The 20609-nt window shown below is 39.9% G+C and overlaps 2 protein-coding genes across 6 annotated transcripts; one reads left to right on the plus strand and one right to left on the minus strand.

Moving 5' to 3' along the window:
• Nucleotides 1-204: 204 nt before the first annotated feature.
• On the minus strand, nt 205-11014 carry LOC119025309 (MOB-like protein phocein). Of its 5 annotated transcripts, none has more exons than XM_037108734.1 (9): nt 10808-11014; nt 8561-8716; nt 5957-6019; nt 4395-4495; nt 3869-3911; nt 3238-3324; nt 2981-3060; nt 1873-1984; nt 205-1512 (listed from the first exon to the last, which is right to left on the minus strand). In XM_037108734.1, the coding sequence occupies exons 1-9, from the start codon at nt 10808-10810 to the stop codon at nt 1378-1380; spliced, it is 780 nt and encodes a 259-aa protein (XP_036964629.1). In that variant the 5' UTR covers nt 10811-11014; the 3' UTR covers nt 205-1377. The 5 variants fall into 5 exon arrangements, with proteins under 5 accessions (XP_036964629.1, XP_036964627.1, XP_036964626.1 ...); XM_037108732.1 differs by lacking the exons at nt 8561-8716; nt 10808-11014 and adding an exon at nt 6748-6885 and having other exon boundaries at nt 205-1060; nt 1348-1512; XM_037108731.1 differs by lacking the exons at nt 8561-8716; nt 10808-11014 and adding an exon at nt 6748-6885 and having other exon boundaries at nt 205-1159; nt 1348-1512.
• A 356-nt stretch (nt 11015-11370) lies between these two features.
• hspd1 (heat shock 60 protein 1) lies at nt 11371-19536 on the plus strand. The gene is made up of 11 exons (XM_037108727.1): nt 11371-11527; nt 13004-13179; nt 13308-13643; nt 13736-13831; nt 15064-15157; nt 15490-15658; nt 15821-15920; nt 16072-16317; nt 16415-16589; nt 17275-17453; nt 18045-19536. Exons 2-11 carry the CDS (start codon nt 13006-13008, stop codon nt 18204-18206), a joined length of 1731 nt encoding a protein of 576 aa, XP_036964622.1. The 5' UTR covers nt 11371-11527; nt 13004-13005; the 3' UTR covers nt 18207-19536.
• Nucleotides 19537-20609: the final 1073 nt, after the last annotated feature.

Here is a 20609-nt window from a genome sequence, read left to right on the forward strand (position 1 = left end):
CTCTATCATACCTGCACCAAAGGCTGGAGTCTTTGCAGTGTGTTCAAGTGCAGTTTTTTTGGCCGATACACAGCCAGGTATGAGACAATGCAACAGTCAGCCTTTGTGGCCACTTGTTCTGTAATGTGGATTTGATGTGTCTGAGCCCTTAGATTTTACACATCAGTTGCATCAATTAAATGTATTAATGTCCACACAATGATCTGAATAATAGGTCTTTTTTATTAACAGACATCATGAAAATGTCGACAGTAACAAAATTTTTTAGTCCATTAAAAAAAAAAAGTGGGTTGGATTGACAAGACTCCTCCCACAAAATAACTTAATGAGGGAGAGGGTAAAAGAAAGGAGGTTGTGCTCCAATACTTAAAATGTAGCTGATATTCCCTCCTTGTGGCTTTTACTCATCAAATGCTAAGAGGGGTAAAAACTGGCTTACAGCAGCTTAGTCTACCCCTACAGCCAGGGTTTCAGTTACTATTATTTGAAGGAAAGGGGAATATCAGTCACATTTGACACAGTATTAAAATGGGGGCATGTCACAAGGCAGGATCAGAGTTAGCCAACAAGCCTTCCTAAATACTCTGAAACAACATTTCAGAGGCCAAAGAGAAAGAATATCTGACTGCTAGTACACTTACAAAGCTAGAGATTAAGTTTGTCTTTGTTCACTACCACACAAGCCACACACCTACATTGTGTTTTAATAGCGTTATAAGTCAGCAGGCTAATTTAGTGATCCATTTCATGGGACACCCCCAAACAGGCTGGTAGGCAACACAAGCAAATAGAGAACAGAAGCAGACACAAAAAAGAGTGAAGCACCATCAGAAAACATGATAGTGAATTAAGAGAGAGGGGAGTGGGGGTTATATACAGAGGGGAGGCGGACTGTCAGTGTGTGCCTTCGTCAACAATACAGGTCACCATGGTTACATAGGTTTTTGCAAATCCAGCTGCTTAAAGAAGATTAAAGGAGAGGGTTTCCCTAAAGGAGTAGTGTGGGAGCAGGGCTGTATCCAGAGACAAGTGTGTCACTGGGAGCAGAGACACAGTGAATCTGAAAGACAGATAGACAGCGTGGAACTAGGACAGAAAACATCATCTTGTCCTGCAGGCATGGCTGAACTCTGCTCCTGGTATTCTTTACCCTTACTTCCTTTGAGACAGACACAGGTGATGAGGGTGGAGGGACATGGACAGTGTTACTAGACAGGAGCCTTAATACACTGTAGTGTGTATATATATATATATTTTTTTATATATATGTGTATGTGTGTGTGTGTGTCCTGTATATGAAGGTGTGTGAATGTGTCTCCTCTGTAATGTGTAAAACTGTGTTTTTACATTTGTCTCCCTTATGGCAGCAGCTGAATCTTAGGCCTCGCTCTCCCCAGCTGATGAGGTGTTCTGTGCCTCCTCTTCCAGAATGGGCACGATCAGGTTGTCCTTGGACATCAGATTGTACTTCATTACGAAGCGTGTGAACCGGTGACACAGGAACGTTTCATTCTATGCAGAAAAGCAAAAGCAGACACACACGTGCACAACAATGAAGTTCTGCAGTTTGATTCATCAACATACAATTCAATTGAGCAGCTTTACAAATAAAATTTACATAAAATTACATAAGGATGTACTTTAGACAGTCATCCCTGACATTTGCTTTTTACTATGCACAGGGCTATTATTTACTTACATTACAGTTACAGTCCTATATTGTTATATTCATGTCCTTGTTATATTGAATCTGAATTCAAGAGTACTGTACCTTTGAAACATTTTAGTCAACTATGGAAAAGATACACAGACCAAAATAAAAGTCTCAAGTGTTTATCATATGTTTCATAAGGTATCTCCAAAGAAACCTACCTCATACTTGTCAAATATCTGGCGGTGATGGAAGTAGGCATGAGAGAATATCCTATAGATGCGACGACAGACGGAGCCCAGTTTGGCCACCGATGACTCCTTGATGCTTACCCTAGAAAGACAAATCATTTGGTAGCTGTTAAAAATGATGTACTAAATGTAAGCCAGAGCAATGGTATTATGGTGATTTTCACAGCAATCCAAAGCTCAAGACATGATGGCAGTAAAGGGGTCAAACAATTATTTGTATAAAATGTGTGTTGTGGGCTTATTCTCTGAATATAAACTAAACATGAGGCTAACAGGTATGAGTGTTGAATGGGGATAAAGCAAACAGGGTAGATAATGTCAAACAGATATGTAACACAGAGTTAGTTAAAATGCCGTAAAAATGGAACTTGAAATTTCTCACAACAACTGGCCAGGTGTAGGGAGTCAACAGAATGCAGGATATGAACTTCTTTCAAATTCTTTCATTTGTAACTCAAGAACTTTTCACTTTACTTGAGTAGACTGGAGTGCATATTCATGAATGCGTTCAAAAGTGTGCAGAATCATTTCCATTTGTACAACTCTCAGTCTCACCCTTCTCTATGACAGCGAGATATATACTTCGCCTTCAGGGACAAGCATCAAACAACATCATGCACAAACTCATTTATAAGTATACCGCATTCTTTTCACAATGACAATGCATCACATGACAATATGAAAGAGGTCACTCATAGTGATGAACCTTCCTTTTGACTGTACTGAGATTTGGTACCGAGTTGAAGCTCACTGTTCAGTCTCTCTCACAGCAGCACCCAGCTGCTTTCAGCAAAGAAACTCTAAAACTGAAATCTACCTGCTCAGCCGCAAACAGACACAGTCAGTGACTAACCTAGCTTATCAGATTCCCTGAGGAGTTGGGTAGCAAAAAACAAAGCTGAACGGGTGAATGTTGGAGTAAACTTTGCCAGGTAGGCAGGATCACATGTGCAAAAAAATAATTGTGTTGCCACATTAACTTTCAAATGGTAAGTCAGTTTCTCATTCACAGCTCGTTTCCATCTCCTCCAAGCGGCCAAAAACATAAATTATTACAGATTCAAGTAAGAAAACTGACCTGCTGGGGAAGTATTTGTTGCTATTGAGAAGACAGGCAGCTCCGTCCAGCGTGTGCCTGGTGTAATCAATGGCAGGGCACTGTAGATGCAGCAGATCAAAACACACAACGGTCATTAAGAGCACAAAGGCAAAGACAAATAAATCATGTTTAGGGATTCAAACATGCAACAGTAATCTTCAGAGAGGTGCTAAAAATTATTTCATAAAGCCGTGAGTGACAAAATGAGCTTTGAATAAAGCTCCGCGTTGACTCACCTCTTTGGGTGTCTTGTGGGCTGCACATAAAAATATCCACTGCTCTGTGGCTGTCATCTGGGTGCAAGTGTCTGGATGGCACTCACTCTGAAGTAGAAGACGAGCATCACTGAACATGCTTATAAAGCACACCTCCTTAGAATAACATTATGGCATCTCCTTCAGTGCAGTTCAATCTACAGTTCTCAAACTGAATGGTGAGACATCAACACTAACAGTAGTTTGTACAAAACTAGCAGCTATATTTTAAATGTAACTTAAATTCTTGCGCTTATCCAGCAGCAGAGTATGCAGCGCAAATAAACTTTAAAATAGGTAAACCAACAGCTCATTTCCAAAGAAGTGTTCTTTTAAACCCCTAAATTAAATGTCATGTATATATTTGCTTTAGTTACACACGGAAACTTTAAATATATGCATCATCAAATATGAGATATATATATATATATATATATATATATATATATATATATATATATATATATATATATATATATATATATATATATATATATATATATATATATACATATATATATATATATATATATGTATATGTATATGTGTGTGTGTGTGTGTGTGTGTGTGTGTGTGTGTGTGTGTGTGTTTTCTGTAGAATTAGATCATTTACCTGCAGTTTTACAGCTAATCCATTGAGCTCCAGGCAGAACTGCCTACAAACACAACAGGGAGCACAGTTACTAGAAAGACAAATGAGCATGAGCGCATAATTTATATGATTTCTGGTAATGGTCAAACTTAGAGATTCTGTCTGAACTCTTCACAGTATTTGTGTTTTAAAATCTGTTCTCTATGAGAACCCATTCTCCCTGACATAATCATCTTTCCATCTTTTCCATTAACCCCAATACTTGCTCATATTTTCACAATATGTTTCAAAGTGGCCCTTAAACGTTCTTATATAAATCCACCATGCCTATACCTCAGTAGATGCCATGTTGTTATATATCTGTAACTATATAATAATAATCCTTCTTTTGTGTCTTTGCAGTACATTTCCATACCAACATGTGATATAAAGAGCCCACAGCAATATGACTAGTAAAAAATATCTCCAAATAAATGGATCAACTTATTGAAAAATCAATAAATAAAATGTTTAAAATAAAAACAAAACCACACACTCCAAGACATACCTGAGATGCTCGTACTTCCACACTCCCTCATCCTGACCCTCCGGAGGTTCCAGGATTTTGTCGATATTGGAACAATCTGATCTAATGTTCTGCTGAATGTACTGAAACAGAGTTATTAAGAGTTAACACACTTTAGTAGAGACCCTCACTCAGCAGCACCATTGTGATCATCGCCTTGATATAAACACAATACAGATAATCCACAGTGCCTACGTGAGCTAAAGATTTTACAATCAGGGTTTTTCTAGGAAACTAAAACAAGGATCAGGTCTCAAAACTGAATGAAGCCTACACAACTGGAGGAAGATACATTTGTATGCTGTGTGATCAAACTACATAATGTGAGATTTACATCAAATCACCTACATGTGGTTTCCTGATCTTTTAAAACCCATTACAGTTAAAAGATAGGTTCATGTTTTTTCCAAGTATATTATGGTTCAATCCTCACAAAAACATTTGTACACTGAAAGATTTTATGGCCACGTAATCATTCAGCCCTCCTCACAGTCTGTGAAGAGATCCTAATGTGATTCCAATTTGAAAGAGGGGGGACAGAATCCAGTCCAGTCAGCTGAAGCTATTATGAGACTTCAGTAGTCTGATTTAGCCAGATCAGTCACAAGGGCCCAATTGGAGACTTAAATATCTGGAAAACTTCAGAACTGTAGGTCAATGGGAAGAGAGTAGGGTAGCTCCTTTTCTGCCACTTACATCAAAATCAGACAAGCTGCTGCTGTTACAGTGCACTAAACTCATCAAAATCATCTTCAGAGTAAAACATCTTAAATAAGTTAAATTAAAATCTAAGCAATGGCACAAAGAGTGAGATAATAAAATATAATTTATTTTGTCTTAAATAAAGAAATTTATAACCAATACTAGTAAGGCAAAGTAAGGAGTGTGCCATCATCGAATAGTCAGCTGAAGAATTATTAGAAAGTTTGCTTGTATATTGCAATTCATGTCTGTCAATTAAGCAAAAGTATGTTGTGTCCATGTCAATATTCCATAACTTATACATTTTGAAGGAAGAAAGTTTTAATAGAGTTGACTATAGGAATGCAATTTCTCACTGAATAAGGACTGGGGTTTAGTCCCAAATTACTCCTATTGAATCAGTGTTAACGGGATGCCTTTATTTTAAGTATGGAAGGGGGAATCATTGCAGCTAACATTCATCCTTTTATCTGAGTGCACACATGGTCATGTGAATGGTGTGTTCGGTCACATTGCATAGTGCAAACTTGTCCTTCAAGAGATCTATCTTGTGAACTTATCTGGCCCTTATGGCCAACTGAAATCATAATAAATAATGTTGTAATCAGACACTATTTACCTATAGCTTGCTTAGCTGAAGGATCCAGTAAAATACGTTTAACAATAGGTATTGCGTTTCAAATTCATCATGATCTAGGAATTAGATGATCGTCGTTATTTCGACGCCTACATCTTAGCTCTAACATACACACAATGATGTCACTATGTCCTTCTGACATGCTACACAAACCCAATCCGAAGGCAACACTCACACCCACGCACAACATGACATGACAACACACCTGTTGGACAGCTAGAGTGCTGTCCATCTCCTCGAATGATTCATCCGGCCAGTTGTAGAAATCCTATACATGGAGGGAGAACAATTTTAGTCTACACTCCAAGTGGACAAAGCTGGCATTGTGGCATAAACTTTGCTACATAGCTATAATCTGACGTTTTACAATTGGATTCATAAAGCCATATCGTTACAACAATTAGGGCAAATGATATATGGTGTAAAAGAACCTAACTCGGTTAGAAGAATGGTTACAAAAAAGCTCTGTTTTGCGAGTTTTGGTGAGAGAATGTCGTATCGTCAAAGTTAGCGGCCTTTCGGTATCCTACATTACTCCGAGCTACGAAGCTAACATGACACTAGCTAATTAACCTAGCTATATAGCGTCAGCTGGGGGTGCGACTGTTTCCTGCAAAGCAAACAGTTAAAGAGCATTTATTCCAGGGTTTAAGTTAGCCATGGTTGTGCGTTTTGGGATCATCCTACGAACCTTATTCGCCCCATAAAAAAATTCTATTTCATTATCACAGCAACACTGATAATCACACAGAGCTCCGAAATGTACAGTAAAACCCACAGTCGTATTAGTTGACGTTACTCCAGGAACTAGACGGATGAAAGCTAACGTTAGCTAGCTGGCCATTTCCAGGTCAGGCCCTTCCTATATGTTGTCTGCGAGCAAGTTGTCGACAAAAGACGTGTAGTCAGACCACACCAGTAAAATGAGACAGCATTCTGTAGTCGTGGGGGCTTGTTTGCAATAATGTTCACATGTTCCTGCTGAGTAAAACGCACCTTTGCCTTGGTTCCAGGCCGATTCCTCCTGAGAACTGCAGTACCCTCCGCCATGACCATCTCGACAGAATACCCGGATGTTCGTCAGCGGCTGTGTTGTAGCAGTAAACTCGGATATGATCTGATTAACGAAGCGGCACGCTCAAATTTTACATTTCATTAGGATTGGTGAAGTTTAAATACACGGGCCACATGTTTACAGACACTACTTACTGTAGTTAACTGCAAATATGCGGCACTTCAACTTTACTGTATTAAAGTTAATATACTGTATTTCCATTTAAACTAATGAGTAATGACAACAGTTTTTTACTCAAAGCAATGGACGCACTGGCACACTCAAAGTACCGTTCATAATTATACAGACATGAGAGGAAACTGGAAAGAAATGAAAAACGTGCCAGGAAACATCCAACATAGTAAAAACTAAAGAGATTAAAAATAAAATGGGCTAGTGAAAGATACACAGAAGACTGAAACCTATAAATTGACTGGTGATAACAATAGAAACAATGAAAATATTATCTTTCTAGTTTAAAAAAGTGTACACTTTATGTTCTTTTTCAGTCCACTGTAAAATAAATATATTTGACTCACACTTCTACTGCATTGATTTGATAGACATATTGTACTTTATACTCCAACACATGGCATTTGTCTTACAGCTGTTTATCAATTAGACTGGATAAAGCCTTTACATATCAACCCTATAACCAGTTTACATAACATGATGCTTTGTTATAACTTAAACTACACAATAATCCAGGCTGGACAGGGCTGCCAACAGAGTTAAGCAAGCACCAGACCCTCAGGGGCCCAAACGTCCAACGTCCAAAAATTTGCACTGAATATGTAAGTACAGTATTAATGCACCAGGGTCCTGCATCATGACCTTATCTTGTGTGCTGATGGTGCATATTCCTGAAAAACTGACTGACTAAAAGTTTACCTGAGCCATTTGACATGATTACAAGTGCATTTATTAATCTCTGAGAATGAGGTGCCTAGGTTTGCTCTATTCTGTGCACTGCACCGAAAATCAACATCGAGGCAACTGGTACACACAGGCCATAGATAGCAGTTGTTGGATCTGTCACAAAATGTGATATAAATATACTTAGCATACAGTTTATGTGATTTTTGAATTATATCAAGGGGTTCTTGGTTCTTCGTGTTCTTGGCAGTAATGTTAATTTCTGTTTGCATTATCTTTGTAATAATAATAATAATAATAATAAATAATTCCTGACTATTTTCAGGAAATGTATGAAATCCATGGACCAAAAGACAATAATCAACATTTCACCTTTATTATTTTAACAAAATGCAATTAGAATTATTTACATTTGCAATAACATAGAAAAAGAAAAACAGACATGAAAGAGGCAACTTAATTATTTTCTGCTCCAGGGATAACAGGGACATGACATGTTCTACAGCATCCAAAAAAAAAGAAGACTCATTCGACGTATTTTCCAAGGATATCTCCATCACGGAACAGGAAATAGTCCTGCAGGTTAGATTAAGAAAACAAATTAGCCAAGAGAGGCACAAATGAAATAACAGTTTATTCAACTGAAAATAGTTGAACTGAAAATGTACTGCACCTTGTCCTCCAGGGTGACTTTAGTTCCACCATACTCTGGTAGGAGTACCTTCTCTCCAACATTCACACTGACTTTCTGCAAGTCCCCTTTCTGGAGAAAACAGCAGACCAAACATTATCCATGATTTCTCAAAGCCAACAACTATACAAGCCAATACAGTTCCTATTGAAAAATGCTTTACAAAGAGGAAGAGAAAAGGTTATCACCTGATTGTAGGAGCCAGGTCCCACTGCCACTACTGTGGCATGTAGCACTTTGCCTTGAGCCTTCTCTGGCAGCATGATGCCCCCCTTTGTTACAGTCTCTGCTGTGAAGCGCTCCACCAGCACACGGTCAAATAAGGGTAGGAATTTTCTGAAGGCCTGTAATTGATCACAAAGACAGAAAATTAGCAAATAATACAAATTACTATCAAACAACAATTTTAATTTTGTCACGCCATCAATAAAGCTTTAATGTTTTCCTTCAGAATCCCATAATTCCACAAGGGGGCTGTCTTGGGTCATAGACATGGTTTGTGTTACATAAACCCCAAACACATTGGACCCCCAACACACTGGATGGGTTTTGCAACATCTGCAAGCACACACTGTGATAAGATAGAAGCTCTAAATGTGATTGGATGGAGCATAATAGCTAGGCATATAGTTGCTAGTCTTAAGCATCTGCAGTATCAAAAACTGCACAAATTGTCAGTGGTTGGTTATAAATGTTTTTAAAACACAAAGATATTCAGGTTGAAATACAGGAATGATTCATCTGCAATGGTGTCTGCAGTGAGGAGGGAAGTTGAAAGGGGGAGTGGAAGCACAGGTTAAGGCTACAAAAACTCTTAAGTGAGGACTGTGTCTAAACTATAAATGAGCCACTCGCTCATAGAGACAGCCTTTGTGAAGTCAATTATTGCAAAACCCAGTGTAATCAAAATCATCATTTCTTCATTATATCTTATATTTCAGGCAGTGTGAACTTCAAGTTACACGCAGCTGATGAATACAGGAAGACAGCAGCTTTAGAAGATTTAAAACACCAGCCAACAGTCTAATGACAGCAGATGTTTGAGTGACCTTGGGTGAAGGTTGTTTGGGAGAGAGGAGGAAGGAGTTAATGGGGGGGTGGGGGTCCATAACACGTCCCAGTGTGTTGACTGATCACATTCAGGAGATGGCCATAGTGGGGGTTGGTTAGTTACTCATTGTTTAACTGGAGGACTGCTGATAAAATACACTGAGAGATGATAGCAGCCTTGACTGGTAATGAAATATCCTGCAGGTTTTTAACATGTCAAGATAACACTCAAGGCCTGTTTGTCCAGTTTTCCAGAAGGTTCTCTCTGTAGTACTTCACAGAGTGGTAGGGGTGCACATTGCATAATATGGTTATGATTAACCTCACCTTTTCAAACTATCAGGTGCAAAGACTGTTCATATACTAGGGTGTCTTTAGTATTTTGTCCAGCTCATTTAAATCAACTAGGATCAACACCACTCAGCATTACAGCATTAAAGATCAACAGCACTACAAACTTCAGCCTGCAAAATGACCAGAGTTGTTCTAATCTTCATAAAAGGTGGATTTATTGCAGGGCTGTTTTGGGCAGTTTTACACAAAAAAGCTGCAAATTTTGGGTTCTGTATCTTATCAAATTCACAATGTTGGTATTCTGTTCATACCATTTCTATTTCTGGTACTACTTACTGCTGCTAGAGTGAAAATTCTCCATAGCATGTCAGCAGATAAACGGTCATAACAGGTTACTATCTTATACTACTTCAGCTACTATTGGACATTTGCTGAACGCGGATAGGTCATGAGGTCACAGACTACGTAGCGGAAGCCGGAAATGATTTAAACGCATATGTAATTCATACTTTTTCATTGACCAAGGGCATGCATTGTACAATATGACAGATGAATCCGATCAACCGAAGCCGATTTCAAAGAGAATCGCACCACACTTGTCTTAATACTGGTCTATGTGCTCACAGACACGTTAATCATCCACATGTGACTGCTGCAGCAATGGATGCCAGGTTGAGATTCTCATAAGGCATGCGATTCATTTCTCAACTCATCTATCTGATCCCAGGTGTTCATACGATGATAGAAAAACCAACTCATCCCACCGAGTGTGCGGAAAGTTAGCTAACACTTAAGTATGTAGCTGCATAGTTTAACGATAGAGAATAGATGCCAATAAAACCCGCCTGTCTAAACCTCTTGTGTTTTCTACAGTGTATCATGACATAAACATGAATATATTTGGCAAATGTTCCCTTCTCAGCTTCTCAGCGGCTTGACCTTGTGATGATCGATGTTGAAGGTAGCTAACATAACATTAACTGCTAACTATAATTTAGCAGCCTGGTCAATTATGCGGTCGGTCCGCTGGCTGTCCAGCTGACTCTATAGTTTAGTAGGTAATAGTGACAGTTATGAACGAGGTGTCTTACCATTCTTGATGTGTAAGAGGGCTGATAGTCGGCGTGGAGCTGCACCCCGGTTTTTTCGTGAGCGTGGATCTAACACACTGAAGGGGAATCGCTCCACGTGAGGAAATATCCAGAACGATTCTGCGCATGCGCACTGCCTGACCTGAACTTGAAGGCCGACTCGTTGCCTAACAGAAAATTCTAGCAAATCTTATGCAAAGAGTCAAACAATTAATGTACATTTATACTGATTGTTTAATAAAACGAAGCTATATTTGGGTGATTTCTATATTCTTGTTATTTCTCGGCCATTCACACATTTAAATTCAAAGCAATATTGCACAATTTCAACTTTGACCTTTATTTTTTTCCTCCAATGGCACACGCGAAAATTCTAGAATATGCCGCCCGGGAACGAGCACTGGCATGTATTGTGAATAAAACATACGAAACGGTGAAGTATCGTTACAATTTGCGTATTAAGGCTTTAAGTACTTTTAATCTAGTTTAATCCGTCAGATCGTTTCTTTGGAAATAAAGTCATATAAGAAAAATATGTATGCATTATGGTGTTATTCAGAGTCCGGGGCTTGCCGGTGAAATACCCGGATGTGATGGGCCATGTGCAGTCCTCCCTCGGCAGCTTATTTGCTCCATACCGCTGTCCTTAGTTCCAGTCGTTATATCATTCCGTCTTGCAGACGAGCACCTTGAAGCCGCCACACGCTTTTTACCTCATAAGTAAGTGCTGACATTTTATAAAGTCTTCAAAGCTACATAGCAAATATTACAGACGGCATAATGCGACAAATGCTAGCTCTCGATGTCAAATTTTGTCCTGGCTTAAGTGTAACACTCAGCGCAACACTTTTCAGCGATGCTAGCTTTAATTAGTCTTTGCTAACAGATTTCTCTCTCAACTGCAAGGACACGCATGCTTTAATGTCACCACAGACTATCGCTAGCTGTCGAACCCTCTTTGTGAGCTATTATCTTGCCTTACACGGATATTGAGTTCATTTATTTAAACAGGAATGTCGCGTCTCGTCTCTGACTGATTAAACCTTGGTTATGGAAGTCATACCCGAGTAGAGTGCCATGGACAACGTGAATGAGACACAGGAAGAGACCGCAATCACTAAGAATTGTCGCCAGTCATACAATTATTGAGCAATTCTTGATGAGAGAGTTACTTTCAGTGTGATGGTCATTCATTAGGCTGAGCAGGGATGGTGAGGCAGTTCCGCACATGCTTTTTCAATTTGACCTTGTGACGCACGACCTGAGGAGCACACGTGGGGTAACCAGGAACTAGTTTGGGGATGCACTGAATAATCCAGTCACGACCAAGGCCAGTATAAACATTAACCGGATTAGCAATGAGGATCGGCGTTTTCCAACTACATAAAAATGGTGTCGAATGACTTGACACGATGTGCAAGCGTATCGAAGCTAACTTAACGTTTTTCCTGTTGTCCTGTGGGACACGGCAGCAGGCAGCTTCTTTTTAATAGTAATAAAAGGGGTTCGACAATACTTTTTTTTTTTTTAATGTAAAAACGTTTAAAGACATTTGTTAGGCAAAAATGCGTCTTGCCTCCAGTATCTTAAATGTAGGAATTTGCTCTTCTGTTTCATATTGGCTAAAAATATATATATATATCTTTGAAATAATACAAAAATAACTGACAGACTGAACGTTAATTAATGCAGTTGAGTGTAGTCGGATGTTTGGTCAGATTTCTTCAACATTGTTTTCACCAATATTTACATTGAGTGTGTTGGTGTGAAAGTGTGAGCTTTGCTGTGACATGCGTTTATGGTTATACTGCACCTTTTTGTATAAGGTGACTTGAACCCTAAAAATATTTGACCATCCAATGAGTGGAGGGTTAATTCATTCACTGGTGGCACATCTTACCACTAGTGACCACTAGGGGCACAGTTAACCGTTGTAACACAATCTGTCCTGTTGTGATAGTTGGGGGAGGGATAGATGGCTTTGGAGAATAATTATTTAGGTGTGCTTTGGCTCCACTTGTAACATGGTCCACACACCTATTGTCATTGTGTAAAATATTCTTCTGACATTCTCGCCCTTTCAAAAAGGAACACAATCATTTTCATTTGGAAACCTTTGGTTCATAGCAGTGATCATTAAGACATCTCAGACATGTTGCATAATTTCCCCTCTGTTTTTTTTTATTCTTCCCACAGAGATGTTCCGTTTACCCACAGTCATGAAGCAGGTGAGGCCTGTGTGCAGGGCACTGGCTCCTCACCTCACACGAGCATACGCAAAGGATGTGAAGTTTGGAGCTGATGCTCGTGCCCTCATGCTGCAGGGAGTGGATCTGCTGGCTGATGCTGTGGCTGTCACCATGGGCCCAAAGGTACTGTGAGGTTATATGGTTTAAAAATCACTGGCCGGGCTATTGATCAATTAATCTCTTTTGGTAATGAAACTCACCAACCCCAATGTTGCAGACCTTCACCTCACCACTTTCTGTCTCTGTTTCAGGGTCGCACTGTCATCATTGAGCAGAGCTGGGGCAGCCCAAAGGTCACTAAGGACGGTGTGACAGTGGCCAAGAGTATCGACCTGAAGGACAAGTACAAGAACATTGGTGCCAAGCTGGTGCAGGATGTGGCCAACAACACCAATGAAGAGGCTGGTGACGGCACCACCACCGCCACTGTGTTGGCTCGCGCCATCGCCAAAGAGGGCTTCGACACCATCAGCAAAGGAGCTAACCCTGTGGAAATCCGTCGCGGAGTCATGATGGCTGTTGAAACTGTCATTAATGAGCTGAAAAATCTCTCAAAACCAGTCACAACCCCGGAAGAGATCGCACAGGTACGATTAATTAGTAATGAATTTATTGAAATGATAAGTAGCTGCACATGTTGAATTTGTGATAATGCTTTAATATTGTCTTTGGTCTTAAGGTTGCTACAATCTCAGCAAATGGTGACGTGGAGATTGGTAACATAATTTCCAATGCCATGAAGAAGGTCGGCCGCAAGGGAGTCATCACTGTCAAGGTTAGTGTCACAGTTTCACATAAAGGTATAAAAAGATTGATTTATTGCCCTAATGATTGCTTAATTTATAATAGTAATTATAACTTTGTATGGCACTTTTCAAAAACAGTGTTTACAATGTGCTTTACATGCAAAGCAGCAAAAAATTCAAAATTGACCCACAAACATAATCATGAATAAGAACAGATGGACGCTTTAAATAAAAGTGTTCTACAATTTTTTAAAATGGTAATAAAATGAAATGTGGGAGAATTTGTTTTTAAGAGAATTTTAAAGATGAAACTGATTTGCTAGCCCTTACTGTGCTTTAGAAGTACTAGTGCAGTGCCAGTAGGAAGTATGTATGTATGTATGTATATGTGAACACATTTTAAAAGTTTACAAAGTTATATGCAACTTATTTACATTTAAATGCAGGCAGTACTCAGGTCTGCCTGAGCTCCTTCCAGCTGAAAGAGGAGCTGCACTGCCTGCTACATTCATCATCTCCTCATTGTTTTGACTCATTAAACAAAAAACCAACTCTACTACACACTAAACACACTACATAACAAACTAACTATACACTTCAAACACGCTAAATGTCACAAATCTCTCAACTCTCAGTATCTCTGTCCCTATCACTGTCTCTACACCAGCCGTCGTTGCCTGTCATTCGTCCGCTTCCGTCCCTCCCACAGTTTACTGTTCCTCAACAACCAAACTGCTGCCTGGACGCTTTAGTGACAAAAGCCCATTTTTACCATTTTGTATTTTTTCTTGCACCAGACACAAGCAACGTAATGGAAATGTTCACGAAAAAGCGTGGCGGACATTATTTACATTATTGGCTCTGGTGCGCATGTGACTGTGGTGGCTATGGTTTGCAGCGCTAGCGTTTGCAGTCCAAACAAATGCGACGTTGCACACTCTTGAACCATACAGCAGCCATGTTGAAACTGTCAGGTCAGTCTGATCCTGATCCGCCGAGATATTTGAGGAACACACACACACACACAGATTCCTTGCTTTTATAGAGAGATGTGTCAGATTTTTAAAATCAACTGTAAATCTTAATGGGAGCACGTTTTTAGATGTGTCAAGAGTGGGGTAATATTGTCTCTGCTTTAACTGCCAATTTTTACTTGGACAGGTTTAGAGAGAGTTGAGGTAATCTAGATGACACTCTGTAACCAGAGTCTACTGTTGTTTTGGTATGAGAAGTAATAATCAGTGCATCCTTCACATGTCAGGATGGGAAGACTCTGCACGATGAGCTGGAGATCATCGAGGGTATGAAGTTTGACCGAGGTTACATCTCCCCTTACTTCATCAATTCTGCTAAAGGTAAGGCTGCTTGTTGTATAACTAGCCAATTCTGGGAGGACAACTAGTGGTTGACTCGCTTTGCAGGGAAATGTCAAATAGGCAAACTTGTTTATTTCAGTTGTCATTTCAGCACCGAAGATGTTTCACAGATGAAATAGATTTACACATTTTGAAATAACATGAAAAAATAAATTGTATGTAAGCTAATGTGTGATGCAGGGTTTTTTTTGTTTTGTTTTGTTTTTTTTAACTAGAAGTTATACAAACCTTGTGATTGGTTCTATCCAACACTTCCTGTCCTCACATTTGCCTATGAAGGAACACCATCAATCCGTTATCTCTGTTTTTAGGCCAGAAGTGTGAATTCCAGGATGCCTACCTGCTGCTCAGTGAGAAGAAGATTTCCAGCGTCCAGAACATTGTGCCAGCCCTGGAGATTGCCAACCAGCACCGTAAACCGCTGGTTATTGTGGCTGAGGATGTGGATGGAGAGGCCCTCAGCACCTTGGTTCTCAACAGGTACGTTGAGTTTGTTGCCTGATCAAACTTTCCTGGTAAAAATATAGCTTGTGTGTGGCTTAGCTTGAATATAGTAGTCAGATGAAGGATGATATTGCACTGAAAAGAGGTCTTGAATAAGGATTGATGGTAACAAATATTCAACAAATTTGAAACTTTCAGGCTGAAGGTTGGGCTTCAGGTGGTGGCTGTTAAAGCCCCAGGCTTTGGAGACAACAGGAAGAATCAGCTAAAGGATATGGCCATCGCCACAGGAGGCACTGTAAGTCCCCTTTTCATTGTCAAGTGACTTGAATTTCTGTTCTAAATTCTGTGCATTTAAAGTTTAATTTGGAGTGTGTGACATGATTTTTGAGTGAAACATTCGGACATTGGGACATATTTTATATGTATTGATCCTCTCCTTTCTCCAGGTGTTTGGAGACGAGTCTCTGGGCCTTGCTCTTGAAGACATCCAGGCTCATGACTTTGGTAAGATTGGTGAAGTGCAGATAACCAAAGATGACACCTTGCTGCTGAAGGGAGGAGGCAGCCCAGCGGAAGTTGAGAAACGTGCAGCAGAGATTGCTGAGCAGCTGGAGAGCACCACCAGTGACTACGAGAAGGAGAAACTCAACGAGAGGCTGGCCAAGCTTTCTGATGGAGTGGCTGTGCTCAAGGTACTTGAGCAGAAATGCAGACAGTTCAAACTGCAGATCACCATAGTTTTTTTTTTTTGTGTGACTATAAACTTGTGATGCATGCTCTTCATTTCAGATCGGAGGAACAAGTGATGTTGAGGTAAATGAGAAGAAGGACCGTGTGACAGATGCTCTGAATGCCACCAGGGCTGCTGTGGAGGAGGGTATTGTACCAGGTGGAGGCTGTGCTCTGCTGCGCTGCATCCCCTCCCTTGATACCATCAAGACTGCCAATAATGACCAGAAGATTGGTTAGTAAATCGATTAATGAAATGAATTCATAAAATATTATTTAAAAAACTGCAGAGTTTCAAATGAAAATACTTGAACTGAAATGTTAGTGAAAATACATTTTGGTCTTTCCCATAATGTTTTAGTTAGTCTGTCACGTTTGTGCAGGTAACGCATGCAAACCTGACACATGACATAATTAGTTGCTAGCTAAAATATACATCAAGGTGATAAGCAAATGGGAACTATTGGGAGGATTTTGAGCAGCCCTGTTGAAACTGAAATTGACATGAGTGATGCGAGCACACTGGCTGTTAACTCCCAACAGAAAATGTTCTCAGGAAAAACACTCTCCTCGATAAAGTATTGAAGTATGAAGGATTTGTGAATGCTGATTGAACAGATACACATGGAAAAGTAAAAATCAACAAGTGGGTCCTAACATCAACATGCATAATAACATTGTGCCTGATAATTGTTGCCAATGAGTTTTATACATGAACGGTTGCTGGATCTGCTTTCAGTATTTAACTATTGAAAAATGTTGATCAGTTAGAACTGGCACCATACAAATTTGACCAGGGCTTTATTGGCATTACAATAATCCTATATTGATAGTCAAAGGAGCAGCCATTTTTCTAGAATTCAGTTTCAGGTTTGTCAAACGTCCTCTCTATAAATCTGATTTCCTCTCGTTCTGAACAGGTGTGGATATCATCAGACGGGCCCTTCGTATTCCTGCTATGACCATCGCTAAGAATGCAGGTGTGGAGGGCTCACTAGTTGTGGAGAAGATCCTGCAGGGATCATCTGAGCTCGGCTACGATGCCATGCTGGGAGAGTACGTCGACATGGTGGAGAAGGGCATCATTGACCCCACCAAGGTGCAGTGCTCATTGATTGTGGAGGTGTAGTGTAGTTGAAGGTGTTATTGATAACTTTCAGCCTATAATTGTGGCATTCCATGTCCCCCTTTCATTGCATTCAAGTCACAACACCGCTGTTGTATTCATCTGCCCGTTGAGTGGTTACTAGTTTTGTGGTAGGTTAACGTTGCTAACATGGAACAGTATGCTGGGTTAGATTTATGCTCGACTTTTCTAATTTGGCATAATTGCACATTCTCTGACTGCACAGTAATCCACATGTGTAGAGAAGGCAGATTTACAAAGTGTCCAGTGTATGCCACTAATGACTGAGGTCATTACTGACACAGTGGTTCAGAGGGTATCATAGGTTTCATGAAGTTTATAGGTGGTATTAATTTGTATTTTTGACTCATTATTTTTTTGTGAATATTATTTGGACTTGCCTATCCCTTACCCACAAAGACCCCCCCCAGGTCAAGCTTTTTTAAAATATCTCAATAATTTAAAGAGATTAAATTGTAAGTGTGTTGTCCAGGGCAAAATACAAGAATCGTTTCCCATGCAGAACATAGAAATGCTGTAACCTCTCATTTCCTCCCTCCACAGGTGGTGAGGACAGCCCTGCTGGACGCTGCAGGAGTAGCGTCTCTGCTGTCCACAGCTGAGGCTGTAGTTACAGAGCTCCCCAAGGAGGAGAAGGATATGCCAGGCGGCGGCATGGGAGGCATGGGCGGTATGGGTGGTATGGGAGGTGGCATGGGTTTCTAAGCCAATCCCCCTGACTCACTGTACAGACTAAGGCAAAGTGGTGCTGAAGGTGGCTGAGGAACAAAAGATAATCCTCCAAGAACCGGCACCCACCTCAACCACACTTTGCCCATCCAGACTGTCTAACCGGCCATGAGTATGTTGGAGCTGCAAACAGTTGATGACCCCCACTACTTTACATGATTCTGCCTCCTGCCCCTTTGTCTGGGTGTCTGGAGGAGCCAGCCTTGCCTGACTCTGTCGTCCTCTGTCCCATTCACCCAGTCTGCTCAAAAAAACTGAGGATGAGTGACCAATGCTATCAGTTACTACATCAGAATCCTCCTCAGCCATCAACATCTGCACGAAACTCAGCCCATCATGTAAAATACCAGAGAGAAAACTGCTTAGACTGGAGAGATCTTTTCAATCTCTGTAAGAGGTAGTAAGTGATTAAAGTGGTCTAAGCAGAAACTAATATAGTATACACATTTATAATGCTGTGGTACCACAGAGGGAGAGAACGAGAAAAGATGCCTTGCCAGGATTGGAACTGTCCTTTTTATTTGTGTCATGTTAATTGTTTTTGTTTTTTATATCTGTCATGTTCATTTTTCAGCTAATATTATGTAGGTTAAGGTCTGTCATTTAATTAAACAAATTATTTCTCACAGAGCTTGAGCATTTTCTGTGACTTTGTCCTTGAAATAGTGACATGGTATTGTATGTCTGATGTCACATGTTCCCTTGTACATGACCACAGTTGGATGAAGAGTGCCTAAATAACCAGAGCCTGAGTATCACCAGGGGCCTGTTTAAAATGATGTACTACAATTGAACTAATGTTTACTGAGGTGTGTGGCACATTTGTCTTGGGGAGACATTTTCATGCATGCAGGTTTTGTGAGTTTTTATCTGACCAGCAGCCTTTAGGTCATTCACCTTCATAGCTGAATACTGATTGCACAGTATACAGTATGGCTGATGTATGTAAGAGCAGAGCAGTGGGGCAGGGTCATGAGGTAGAGTTCAAGTTACAAACTAGTTTGGACCGTTTAAGGTCTCAGCTACAAAGTCCAAGTGTGATAACCTGTGGTGTCCATGTGATGTTAAACATTGACCTTCATACACTCTGTCTTTAGTGCGAGTCACAAAGGGCTGCAAAAGGCAAGATTATTACTTACAGAGAGCACACAGTCGGTGGGGTTTTTTTTTCCAGGACATTATTCTTTGTAAACTGGCAAATAGCAGCAATCATTTGACTTTTGTTTTGTACAATGTAGTCATTATTAATGGTGATTGTTTTGTGATTTTTTTTTTTTATTTAATAAATTCAATTGTTCAGATGTGACAGTTTATCTAGTTCTTTTATACTAGTGTTCATCAGCCATGTCTGATGTTCAACCTTGAAAACCACTACTTGGGTGACAATCACAGCACAAGTTCTGTTCAGTTACTGTCCTGGAGCTTTCAATCATATGATCATTGTCAGTAGTTTGACCAGTGTCCATTGAGTTAAGACATTTAGATTTCTGTTTTTCTCAGCAGTCTAGTTTAACAGCTCATCTAAACACACTGCAGCTAATTAAACAATCTCACATTACATGACTTTCATCAGCAGACTCCAATGGCTGATGATCATTTTAGTCTTTGAAATGTTGTGAAAAAAGTACACATGTAGAGCTCCTACAATCAACTCCATCTGTCAGCGAAGACCATGAGATATAAGCTCTGAACAGCTGCTGTGTGGAGTGTTTGGCTTAAGTCTTGTCTCGGTATAATGCAGGCCGGAGGAGGGGTCATGGTCAACAGCACCAGCCCAGGTTGATCATGGTTTCTTTTAAACCTGTGAGAAAAATCGGGAAATCTCTTATAGGGACTTGGAAAAAAAATAAAAACATAAAATGGCTCCATACAGCTTGCCTGGTGTAATCCACTTCTATTGACGTTCCAAAATTATTTGGAAAAAAGTTAACTGGCTGTGAATGCTAAAATGCATTTCATATATAATTGTGCTAAAAGCAATTACCAAAACTCCTCAGATAGCAGTGTGCTATCCTCTAAATTACATTATTTAGAGTTAAACCTTTTTTAGAGTTTAGAGTTTTTCTTTAGAGTTATAATTTCATATCAACATGATTACATGTTCTGACACCCAATATGTATATATTGATACATTTTATGATTTAATACAGTTCTGACAATGTCAGACAGGGTGTACAAAGGGAGAGAAATGGAGAGAACCAACTTAGTGATGAATGTGGTATATTCACGACTATAGACAGGCTGATGGCAGAATGGCTGTTCTTAGGTATTCTTTTTCTCAACAAACAGGTGAGTTGGGTGGAGGTCCTCTCCTCAGCAGGACGCTTTGTTCTGTTCCCTATCTGAATAACCCTGCATTACACATGGTCAATTTAATGA

Source organism: Acanthopagrus latus, chromosome 9 (genome assembly GCF_904848185.1).
Source record: "Acanthopagrus latus isolate v.2019 chromosome 9, fAcaLat1.1, whole genome shotgun sequence".
Taxonomy (NCBI): Eukaryota; Metazoa; Chordata; class Actinopteri; order Spariformes; family Sparidae; genus Acanthopagrus; species Acanthopagrus latus.

Excerpts from the sequence above, each read along its gene's own strand:
- LOC119025309 (XM_037108734.1), bottom strand. Across the intron at positions 3,912-4,394 it reads TGGAAGTACGAGCATCTCAG|GCAGTTCTGCCTGGAGCTCA; the intron begins GTATGTCTTGGA and ends TTGTGTTTGTAG. Across the intron at positions 1,513-1,872 it reads AGATATTTGACAAGTATGAG|AATGAAACGTTCCTGTGTCA; the intron begins GTAGGTTTCTTT and ends TTTTCTGCATAG.
- hspd1 (XM_037108727.1), top strand. The coding sequence starts at position 13,006 with ATGTTCCGTTTACCCACAGTCATGAAGCAGGTGAGGCCTGTGTGCAGG. Across the intron at positions 15,659-15,820 it reads AGCACCTTGGTTCTCAACAG|GCTGAAGGTTGGGCTTCAGG; the intron begins GTACGTTGAGTT and ends TGAAACTTTCAG. Across the intron at positions 15,921-16,071 it reads CCATCGCCACAGGAGGCACT|GTGTTTGGAGACGAGTCTCT; the intron begins GTAAGTCCCCTT and ends TCCTTTCTCCAG.